The sequence below is a fragment of the Hyla sarda genome, chromosome 6 (genome assembly GCF_029499605.1).
Source record: "Hyla sarda isolate aHylSar1 chromosome 6, aHylSar1.hap1, whole genome shotgun sequence".
NCBI classification, from domain to species: Eukaryota; Metazoa; Chordata; class Amphibia; order Anura; family Hylidae; genus Hyla; species Hyla sarda.
The window spans coordinates 303302434-303314978 of NC_079194.1; the positions used below are offsets into that span (position 1 = coordinate 303302434).

General features: G+C 40.0%; 1 protein-coding gene across 5 annotated transcripts in view; it reads right to left on the reverse strand.

Annotated features, from left to right (window-relative positions):
- The window catches only part of MICAL2 (microtubule associated monooxygenase, calponin and LIM domain containing 2), a 238036-nt gene that overhangs the window by 42213 nt on the left and 183278 nt on the right, over positions 1–12545 (reverse strand). For all 5 annotated transcript variants that reach the window (XM_056527942.1, XM_056527946.1, XM_056527945.1 and 2 more), the window contains 5 exons: positions 8162–8333; positions 7685–7818; positions 5136–5210; positions 2686–2750; positions 1179–2295 (listed from right to left, as the gene is read on the reverse strand). In XM_056527942.1, coding sequence (XP_056383917.1) covers positions 1179–2295; positions 2686–2750; positions 5136–5210; positions 7685–7818; positions 8162–8333 — 1563 coding nt within the window. The remainder of the gene's footprint in view (positions 1–1178; positions 2296–2685; positions 2751–5135; positions 5211–7684; positions 7819–8161; positions 8334–12545) is intronic.

A 12545-nucleotide genomic window follows, 5' to 3' on the forward strand; every position in this document is an offset into this window, starting at 1 on the left:
ATTTTCAGATGTCAATATCCTCTGTTCGGAATGTAATTAAGAAATGGCAGTCATCAGGAACAGTGGAAGTTAAAGCAAGATCTGGAAGACCAATAAAAATATCAGACAGAACAGCTCGCAGGATTGTGAGAAAACAATTCAAAACCCATCTGACTGCGCAATCCCTCCAGAAAGATCTGGCAGACACTGGAGTTGTGGTACACTATTCCACTATAAAGAGATACTTGGACAAATATGGTCTTCATGGGAGAGTCCTCAGAAGAAAACCTCTTCTACGTCCTCACCACAAAAATCAGCATTTGAACTTTGCAAATGAACATATAGACAAGCCTGATGCATTTTGGAAACAAGTTCTGTGGACCAAAGAGGTTAAAATTGAACTTTTAATGAAAAGAACCTCTGTCCAACTGTTAAGCATGGGGGTGGATCAATCATGCTTTGGGGTTGTATTGCAGCCAGTGGCACAGGGAACATCTCACGAGTAGAAGGAAAAATGGATTCAATAAAATTTCAGCAAATTTTGGATGCTGAATTGATGCCATCTATGAAAAAGCTGAAGTTAAAGAGAGGATGGCTTCTACAAATGGATACTGATCCTAAACGCACCTCGAAATCCACGGGAGATTACATCAAGAGGCGTAAACTGAAGGTTTTGCCATGGCCTTCACAATCTCCTGACCTCAACATAATTAAAAATCTACGGATAGACCTTAAAAGAGCAATGCGTGACAGACAGCCCAGAAATCTCAAAGAACTGGAAGACTTTTGTAAGGAAGAATGGGCAAAGATACCTCAAACAAGAATTGAAAGACTCTTGGCTGGCTACAAAAAGCGTTTACAAGCTGTGATACTTGCCAAAGGGGGCAGTACAAGATATTAACTCTGCAGGGTGCTCAAACTTTTGCAGACGCCATTTTTTAGTTTTCTGTTATTTTAAAAGTGTAAATAATGTAAATAAAATCTAACTTTTGTTGACATATTATAAGAATGTCTAATCTGTAATTTGATGCCTCTTAGAGATTTTTCCATCTTTCATTGGCTTCTTTATGCACATTAATGCAAATTTTTACCTGGGGTGCCCAAACTTTTTATCCCCACTGTAGATGCAGGTGCAAACTGATCCCCAGTCTATAATTGATAGCCCTAAAGGTATACAATGATGAAGACCAAAGATTTACCTGGTTGGGACATTGTCTGAAGGTTTGATGCAGCTATAGAACTTGTATGGGGTTTCTGTTCTGCTTCTTTTTCATTTACTTTCCTCCGGAAGCTCCAATGGGCGTACCAAGAGTCCTGTGGTGGAACATTAGAGGGAGTCTCTGAGGTTTTGTTTGTCAGTCTGAGAGATGAGAAAAAGGAACCTCTTCTGTTTCTTAAAGGTAAATCACAGCTTGCGCTACTCGGGTTGTTTTCCCTAATACTGAACTTTTCCAACATTTTTGGCATGTCCTCTACTTTTGACAAGTCTTGTTTGTTTTTTTGAGAAGATACATATCCGGAGGTCCAAGAGCTGCCATCAGTGGAGGCCTTGAAGTCAAAATGAGATGAGGGTAAATGGTTGGAGGATGTGAAACTCTTCTCGGAGTTGCTGGGGTTAATAAAACTTTCCAAGTTACTTTGGCTTCTTCTGAAGAAAGACCCAGGAAGGTCCAAGTAGCCGGTGGGTGATACTGGTTTGGTTTTAGCAGATGAAATGTTTTTGGGGCTGTCGGGTGTAGAACTATAAGATCGGGAGAAGGATCTTTTAATTGCGTTGGATAATATAGTAAAGGCCGATTTACCCTTGTTGTCCGCCTCCCCGCCAGGGTCATGATTGACATTAGAAGGGTTCTGGATCTTCTCATTCACGTCCTTCACTGGTGGCCTTGGTTTTGTAGCGCTCCAGTCGAGAAGTTTAGTTTTTTCCTCATTTGAAAGGACTAATTTTTTAAGTGTTGGGTTTTGGGGATTGCCTTCTTCTTGTATTGACTTGTCTTGCTTGGACCCTTTATCTTGTTTTTTGTCTTTCTCAAAAACATCATTGTGGTCACTAATATTACCCGAAAAAGGGTCATTCCCTATGTTTATATCTCGATATCCATCAAGCATATTCTTCTGGGAGTAATACTGATGGTTGGAAAGTGGTGGGGAAGGTGCTGAGGACCCTTGTTCTTCATGTCTCAAGGCAGTTCTGTTGGCCAGCAGGACCTTGTGATGAGGTTTATAGGAAGGGATGGCGTGGTATTCTTCTTCTGGGGCCCTCTGGGTCTCAATATGGGGCTCATTGAAATGTTCAGATGTGTTATTGTGGAACACCTAAACAACAAATGTAAATGTATCAACATGTAAGAAAGAGAAGATGGATCAGATGCTGCATTTAAGAAACTTTCCAGTCACTGTATGTAGGTATATAGACGACATTCATTTTGAGCTATAACTGTGATAGGAAGGAAGTGCACAGGCAACACATTTTCTTAAAACTGACCACATGATGGCATAATTTACTAAACTAAGGGACATCTACAGGGTCAATAAAAAAAGATGAGATAAAGAGGGTCAATTTCTGGCCCACATAGTTCTGTCTGACTGCACAGTATAATGTGGGTCAGTATAGAATGAACAGACACAGGAGGCCCAAGGGAAAGGAACATGCACAAATGTAAAAGACACATTTTGCTTTCTTAGCCTTTCTTGACCAAATGTTACCTCATCATCAGGAGAACTGGTGCTGGAGACGTGAGATAACCGTTTAGCAATGAGAAGAGGGAATGCTGAAAAATAAAAACATAAACATATAGATCACATGAATTCTCAAATACTACCATATATCAACCCAACCAGGCCCAGTATTATAATAGTTATATTCTTGTACATATGCGCAGTATTATACTAGATATATTTTTGTATATAGGAGCAGTATTATAGTAGTTATATTCTTGTATATAGGATCAGTATTATAGTAGTTATATTCTTGTATATAGGAGGCAGTATTATACTAGATATATTTTTGTATATAGGAGCAGTATTATAGTAGATATATTCTTGTATATAGGAGCAGTATTATAGTAGATATATTCTTGTATATAGGAGCAGCATTATAGTAGTTATATTCTTGTATATAGGGAGCAGTATTATAGTAGTTATATTCTTGTATATAGGGAGCAGTATTATAGTAGTTATATTCTTGTATATAGGAGGCAGTATTATAGTAGTTATATTCTTGTATATAGGAGCAGTATTATAGTAGTTATATTCTTGTATATAGGAGCAGTATTATAGTAGTTATATTCTTGTATATAGGAGGCAGTATTATAGTAGTTATATTCTTGTATATAGGAGGCAGTATTATAGTAGTTATATTCTTGTATATAGGATCAGTATTATAGTAGTTATATTCTTGTATATAGGAGCAGTATTATAGTAGTTATATTCTTGTATATAGGAGCAGTATTATAGTAGTTATATTCTTGTATATAGGAGCAGTATTATAGTAGATATATTCTTGTATATAGGAGCAGTATTATAGTAGTTATATTCTTGTATATAGGAGGCAGTATTATAGTAGATATATTCTTGTATATAGGAGCAGTATTATAGTAGATATAGTCTCATATATAGGAGCAGTATTATAGTAGTTATACTAAACTTTGAACCTATAATGAATTTAATTCTATAGTGTTGCTCGTGATTTGAAGAGAATAAGAATTATCACACAATGCTGCATATAGCACATAAATGGAATTCTGAGATGTGACTTTTTTCTTGGTGAAGGCAGAATATGCAGCATTCTTCAAATTCTTTACTTGACAACAAACCGCTTACAGCGGCATTCTGCGCATCTATATTGTGTGGAAGGGGCAGGGCGCCCCCTAGAGTCTGCTGTATTACACTTCCTCTGTATATGGAGCCTTGATACTCTGCATACTCATAAAATTCCACTTCGGAGATCCTCACCATAGCCCGGACTTGGAGAATGGCTGTTTATTTAGCTTCGCGCCTCACGTATTTAGATTATGCCGAGTTCTTGGCTCTCAAAACTTGCCGCGATATAAAATATGAATGCAAGGATGACGTGCAGGGGTTAAACATTTAGAACCCGATAATACATTTGCACAAGAGTTGTATCAAATCTGTTTCCTGCAGGGTTTTGTGGCTGGAAACCTTTGATATTTTACATGCATTCACTCACCGCTGAGGGGTCGTTACAATTGTATCCAGTTTAGACAACCTTTTTCAACCTAAACACTTAATTAGCACAACTCTTTCCCCTGTACTGATTTGATACAATGTATTAGTGTAGATCACAGTTTCCCAACCAGTGTGCCTCCAGCTGTTGCTGGGAGTTGTTGTTTTGCAACAGCTGGAGGCTCACTGGTTGGGAAACACCGATCTATGTGTATGATGGCCTCTCGATAATCTGTTGACTCTAGATGTCAGAGGAGAGAAGGGTCGGGTAAATGTTCCAATGCAGAATACATGTACTATTCTATGCTGGGATGGGGAGTGCATGCTGGGAATTGTAGTTATGCAACAGCTGGAGGCAAAACTGGTTGGGAAACACTGATCTATGTGTACAATGGCCTCTCGACTCTTTGTTGACTCAGTATGCCAGGTCAGAGTAGAGAATGGTCGGGCAAGTGTCACCCTGCAGAATACACATGCTAGTGTATATGAGAATGGGGAGTGCATGCTGGGAGTTGAAGTTTTCCAATAGCTGGAGGCACCCTGGTTTGGAAACACTGACCTACGTGTACAGTGGCCTCTCGACTCTGTGTTGACTCTGGATGTCAGAGGAGAGAAGGGTTGGCAAGTGTCCTCCTGCAGAATACATGTGCTAGTGTATACAGGGATGGGAGGTGCATGCTGGGACTTGTAGTTTAGCAACAGAGACTGGATACTAATGTAGCAAACCCTCAGCTGTGAGAAATATCAGCTCTGTATGTATTATAAAAGCTATGACTTTACACAAGTTTGCTTCCATTCATATTAGACTGGTTTTTCATAGGCCGGAATTCAACAATAATATGCGCCAAATTTGTCAGGGCATGATGGTACCTGTAGTTCTTGCAACAAGCTGGGAAGCCACAGATTAGTGTAATGCTGGTCTATGTGATCAGCCCCAACTTTCTGCCAGGACAATGACTGATTGTACTTACTGGACTGGATCTTCTGCCTCCACCGCTGAGACTTATTCGGCGCCACATTTGGTAAGGTACTTGCTCGAACGAGCGCTGAAACAGAAGCAAACGTCTGATGAATGGAATATACAGTATTCAGGGTTCTTTCCTACAGTTATAGACAGTATCTTTAACCCTTTTTCTGGTACATTTCATAGGAACAATTACAGCTAAACTTACTATGTACCCTTATAATGCCCAGGGCTTAACCCCTTAATTTCCAGGCAAATTTTTATTTTTTTAAATTTTCCTTCTCCTGTTCTAATAGCCAGAAGTCTTTTATTTTTCCACCTACAGACCCATATGAGGGCTTGTTGTATGCGGGACCAATTGTACTTTATGATGACATCACTTATTTTGCGGCAAAATGTATGGCGAAACAAAACAAAAATATTTGTGGGGAGAGATTTAAAAAAAAAGCAGTTTTGCAGATTTTGAGGGGGTTCGTTTATACACTGTACACTTTATAATCAAAATGACATGTTATCTTTATTCTGTAGGTCTATACAATTACAATAATACCCAATTTATATAGGTAAAATTTTTTTTACTACTTTTACATTTTATTTTATTTTTTACTTTTTGTTTTCATGGTGTAATGTCTGTTTTTGTGTTTTTTTGGTCTATGGGTCTGTTCAGGCACTGTTTTTTGTGTCTGGGCAGTTTCTGTGCTGAGTCTTGCCAGGGTTTGAAGAGTTAATGCTCTCACCCTATTGTAGCTTGGGTGTGGCTTTAAAACCGAGCTCTGTTGGAACTCTGAGCTGGTGATTAGTTCTTATTCTGACTATTACTGTTTTTAGTCTGTTTATATCTGAGTTTTAACCATGTTTATTATGTCTGTGATAGATTTTAGTCTGTTTGGTTTTAAGTACATATGTTGGATACCTTGTCATATCTTAGTCTGTGTTCACACTGTGGGTCTTGCTTGTACCTGTGCTTTGTATTTAGTATTCTAACCAATATTCCTCCATTTTATGGAGTTTGGTTTTGTATTATATCTGTTTAGTGTTTTACATTACTGCATCTCCTGGTTTCTGCTGCATACTTGTTTCATATCTAGTCTTGTTCATTTATTCAAATCTGCTGTTTATCTTGATTCCGGTTTCTGAACTATATGTTGGGGACCTGCACCGTGGTTGTCGATCCACCGTTTAGGGCAGATGGGCAAGTAGGCAGGGAGAGTGTTTCTAGGGACATCTTAGGGCTCACTCTTCCTGTCCACCCCATCGGTCATGACAGATGGGACTTTTTGATCACTTTTTATTCTTTTTTTTTTTCTTCTAGTATATGAAGTGACCAAAAATTGGCAATCCTGGTGTTTGGTATTTTTTTTACATTCACACTGTTTACCGTGTGGGATCATAAACATCATGTTTAAATAGATTGGACAATATTGCTCGCAATGATATCAAATATCTTTATTTTTTTACATGTTTTTATTCATAAAATGGGAAAAGTGGGTGATTTCAATTTTTATTAGGGGAGGGACTTATTCTTTTTTTTTTTTTTTACTATATTTTATTTATTTTGCATCAGCCAGATAAGAATATCCTTTAACTTTCTGTTACATGTATCTGGATAATTTTTCCAAGATCTGCTTGCTGTGTGGAAACAGAAACATTCTTGTTAACCTGCCCTCGATCTAATACGTCCCATAATTCCATTCTGTCCAGAGAATAATCTCTAAGATACACTTCAGGGGGCTATATTTTAGCTGCTGAGACAACACCCCACTGATAAGAAGTGGACTACACAACTTCCTTTCAAGAGAGTGGGAGGAGCCAGGGAGCTGTTGAGACAACACCACACTGACAATGAGAGGACTACACAACTTCATGCCGCAAAGGCAATGCAAGCACTATACAACTTTCTGTCAGGTGAGAGGGAGGAGCCAAGGAGCTGGAGACACAACACCACACTGACAATGAAAGGACTACACAACTTCCTGTCACGGGCAAATCACATTAATACATGCTGAAGCCAGTACAATGTGTGATAACACTATATTAAAAGGGTACTCTGCCCCTAGACATCTTATCCCCTATGCAAAGCATAGGGGATAAGATGTCTGATCGTGGGGTTTCCCGCTGGAACCCCCCGCCATCTCGGCTGCAGAACCCTAGACTTCCGGTGCACAGAGCGAACTTCACTTTATGTCGGATGACTGGTGATGCGGGTCAGAGGCTCGTAACGTCATGGTCACGCCCTGCTTGTGACGTCAGGGCCATTCCCATAGATTTGCATTGAGGGGGTGAGACCGTGACGTCACGAGCCTCCGGCGCTCTGGTGCTGCACCCAACGCTCTAACCAAATGCCCGTGCAGCAGGGAGCTCGCTAGTGTCCACAGCGGCGGGACCCCCGCGATCAGAAATCTTATCTGCTATCCAAAGAATAAGATGTCTAGGGGGCGGAGTACCCTTTTAATAATAATAAAAAAAAATTCTGATACCAGAATACTCGTTTAACTGGAAAATCCTTTCCATTTCTGCCAATATTTGTCACCTCCTCATCTAGTTCCTGTCACTTACCATCTGCAGCTTTAGAGCGGTTACCAGCCTCCCTGTTATTCCCTGAGGCGGAAGCCTCCTTCTTCTTCCGTGACGACAGCCTCCTGCGATGGAGCTTTCCATGGTTCTCCTCAGGACGTTTCTCTGCATCTGAGCTGAAGGAGCACAAAGATGTTATTGAGCATGTGCAAAAACCTAGAGGGGAAGATGGATCACAAACCAATCAAGAGGAATCTGAAACAGTCTCCTTCAGTCTTTGAGTTCTCCTCCCAAGTAACTTAACATCTTATTCTTAGTTATATCTGTTTATTGTTCAGCAACAACAAATATTACAACTTTTGTGACAGTAGTCGCTCAGCTCTGAGAGTTATAGACAAAGCAGTAAATAATATAAAACGCCTCTGATGTGAGACAGGAATGGCGCTGAATTCATTGTTCCTAGTTCTTTTCTCTCAGATTAGAGACATTTATTTGTCTATAATAAGTGATTGGAGGTACCTGCTCTCGTCGCTCAGCACCATGACACGCACAGCCAGGAGGTTATTATCCGCCGTCTCTTCTTCTGGGCCGATCCGAACTGATTTCCATTCTGTAGATACCGAGGAATTTCTTCTCTTGAACAGTTTGAAAAATGAATCACTCCGAGATTTCTTAGGCGAAGAAGGTTCATCTGCAGATTCATCACCGAAGAAGATTAATGTACAATAACAAGAAAGAGAAAAGGAATGACATGAACCAATGTTATATATTGCCTGAAATATACTATAATACTGCCCCCTATGTGCAAGAATATAACTAATATAACTACAAACCAGGGACTGGTTTGAGTGGCATTGGGGCTGCTCTGCCAGTGGGTCATTCCCCCTGTGGGCACTGGTGTTGGGACAGTGGTGGTTGCCACTCAGTGTGGCACCATTTTATGCTAATGATGCTAGGGACCCACTACTTACAGGTGGCCGGGACATGGCTTGCGGGCTGCACTTCATGATCATAAAGTACATTAAGGACCTGTTAGTTTAATAAATGTTGCTTAGAAGCTGAGGATCACCGTGCATGTTGTGGATGTGCGACCATGTCTGTTTTTTTTTCTCTATTTGAATTAATTTGATTCATTTGAATACTATAATACTGCTCCTATATACAAGGATATAACTACTATAATACTGCTCCTATATACAAGAATATAACTACTATAATACTGCTCCTATATACAAGAATATAACTACTATAATACTGCTCCTATATACAAGAATATAACTACTATAATACTGCTCCTATATACAAGAATATAACTACTATAATACTGCTCCTATATACAAGATAATAACTACTATAATACTGCTCCTATATACAAGATAATAACTACTATAATACTGCTCCTATATACAAGAATATAACTACTATAATACTGCTCCTATATACAAGAATATAACTACTATAATACTGCCTCATATATACAAGAATATAACTACTATAATACTGCCTCCTATATACAAGAATATAACTACTATAATACTGCTCCTATATACAAGAATATAACTACTATAATACTGCTCCTATATAAAAGATAATAACTACTATAATACTGCTCCTATATACAAGAATATAACTACTATAATACTGCCCCCTATATACAAGAATATAACTCCTATAATACTGCCCCCATATACAAGAATATAACTACTATAATACTGCTTCTATACACAAGAATATAACTACCATAATACTGCTCCTATATACAAGAATATAACTACTACAATACTGCTCCTATATACAGGAATATAACTACTACAATACTGCTCCTATATACAAGAATATAACTACTATAATACTGCTCCTATATACAAGAATATAACTACTATAATACTGCCTCCTATATACAAGAATATAACTACTATAATACTGCCTCCTATATACAAGAATATAACTACTATAATACTGCCTCCTATATACAAGAATATAACTACTATAATACTGCCTCCTATATACAAGAATATAACTACTATAATACTGCCTCCTATATACAAGAATATAACTACTATAATACTGCTCCTATATACAAGAATATAACTACTATAATACTGCCCCTATATACAAGAATATAATTACTATAATACTGCTCCTATATACAAGAATATAACTAGTTCTACTATAAGAATATAACTTAAACAACTTCTATAAACCTGCCCCTCTGTGCAGTATTATGGGTGTTAAATATCTGAGTTCCTCTTTAAGTGTTAAGTTGAGCTCAGTCCTAATACTCAGTTTTATCTCTGGTAATACAACACACACACACACACACACACACACACACACACACACACATATATATATATATATATATATATATATATATATATATATATATATATAGGAATATGCAAAGCAGCTTATTACACCACCTTATTCAAGAAGTGTTCCCTGGTATCAGCTTAGCTCCTGTTAAGGAATATAAAAAGCTTTGCATATTCCCCTACCCAGAATGCCCGCGCAGTGCAAAATGGCCTTATGAAGCTCCGTCATACCAGGAGTGGTAATCTCTCCCTGAGATAAATAATCATCCCCTTTATATATATATACACTGCTCAAAAAAATTAAGGTAACACTTACACAACACAATGTAACTCCAAGTCAATGACACTTCAGTGAAATCCCACTGTCCACTCAGGAAGAACACTGATTGCAAATTGTGCAAATGGAACAGACAACAGGTGGAAATCATTAGCAATTAGCAAGACACCCCCCAATAAAGGAATGGTTCTGCAGGTGGTGACTGCAGACCACTTCTCATGCTTCCTGGCTGATGTTTTGGTCACTTTTAAATGCTGGCGGTGCTTTCACTCTAGTGGTAGCATGAGACAGAGTCTACAACCCACACAAGTGGCTCAGGTAGTGCAGCTCATCCAGGATGGCACATCAATGTGAGCTGTGGCAAGAAGGTTTGCTGTGTCTGTCAGCGTAGTGTCCAGAGCATGGAGGCGCTACCAGAAGACAGGCCAGTACATCAGGAGATGTAGAGGAGGCCGTAAGAGGGCAACAACCAGGCAGCAAGACGGTTACCTCCACCTTTGTGCAAGAAGAAGCAGGAGGAGCACTGCCAGAGCCCTGCAAAATGACCTCCAGCAGGCCACAAATGTGCATGTGTCCACTCAAATGGTCAGAAACAGACTCCATGAGGGCTGTATGAGGGCCCGACGTCCACAGGTGGGGGTTGTGCGTACAGCCCAACACCGTGCAGGACGTTTGGCATTTGCCAGAGAACACCAAGCTTGGCAAATTCACCACTGGCTCCCTGTGCTCTTCACAGATGAAAGCAGGTTCACACTGATCACATGTGACAGACATGACAGAGTCTGGAGACGCCGTGGAGAACGTTCTGTTGCCTGCAACATCCTCCAGCATGACCGGTTTGGCGGTGGGTCAGTAATGGTATGGGATGGCATTTCTTTGGGGGGCCGCACATTCATCCATGTGATTGCCAGAGGTAGCCTGACTGCCATTAGGTACCGAGATGAGATCCTCAGACCCCTTGTGAGACCATATGCTGGTGCGGTTGGTCCTGGGTTCCTCCTAATACAAGACAATGCTAGACCTCATGTGGCTGGAGTGTGTCAGCAGTTCCTACAAGAGGAAGGCATTGATGCTATGGACTGGCCGCCCGTTCCCCTGAATCCGACTGAGCACATCTGGGACGTCTCGCTCCATCCACCACAGACTGTCCAGGAGTTGGCGGATGCTTTAGTCCAGGTCTGGGAGGACATCCCTCAGGAGACCATCCTCCACCTCAACAGGATCATGCCCAGGCGTTGTAGGGAGGTCATACGGGCACGTGGAGGCCACACACACTACTGAGCCTCATTGTGACTTGTATTAAGGACATTACATAAAGTTGGATCGGCCTGTAGTGGGGTTTTCCACTGTGATTTTGAGTGTGACTCCATATCCAGACATCCATGGGTTAATGATTTCCATTGATAATTTTTTTGTGATTTTGTTGTCAGCGCATTCAACTTTGTAAAGACGAAAGGATTTCATACGATTAGTTCATTCATTCAGATCTAAGATGTGTTATCGCAGGGTTCACTTTATTTTTTGAGCAGTGTATAATATTCTAATAGGATCTTGTTAAATCATCAGCACAAGAAAAGAAATACAGAATCCAATGCTGAACAGTCTCCAAAATCCTAGAGAGTTCCTCCTCAGCTATTCCTGTCAGGTGATAATCCGCACCATCATGTACTAACATGACGTCTGTTGCCTTTACATGTTTTACTTCCTGGTCCTGAATAGAGATGAGCGAACTTACAGTAAATTCGATTGGTCACGAACTTCTCGGCTCGGCAGTTGATGCCTTGGTGCTCCAGTGGCTGGAAAAGGTGGATACAGTCCTAGGAAAGAGTCTCCTAGGACTGTATCCACCTTTTCCAGCCCACGGGGGAACCTGAAAGCTGAAGTCATTTATGCAGGATAAGTCATCAACTGCCGAGCTGAGAAGTTCGTGACGAATCGAATTTACTGTAAGTTCGCTCATCTCTAGTCCTGAATAATGGGGTTGTGCACCGTACAGACTGGACATACTTATCACATTTATGTAAATGCAGAGGGACTCCATGTGTGCAGTCGAGGAGGAGATACTCCATCCCTGCCCTAGCAATGTCCCTGAAACTATATGTCCTCCAATACATTTGTTATATATCATACAAATTGTTGGCACTTGATAATAGCTGTCAATAGTCCCAAATAATGCCCCGATAAACAGTGCATACCGTGCCAAGATACACACTTTTACACAGTGTCTAGATAAATAATACATGCCATAACCAAATACATATGGGCTACTATGTGTAGTGATAAGCATTTCTATATAGTGTCCAGATAAATA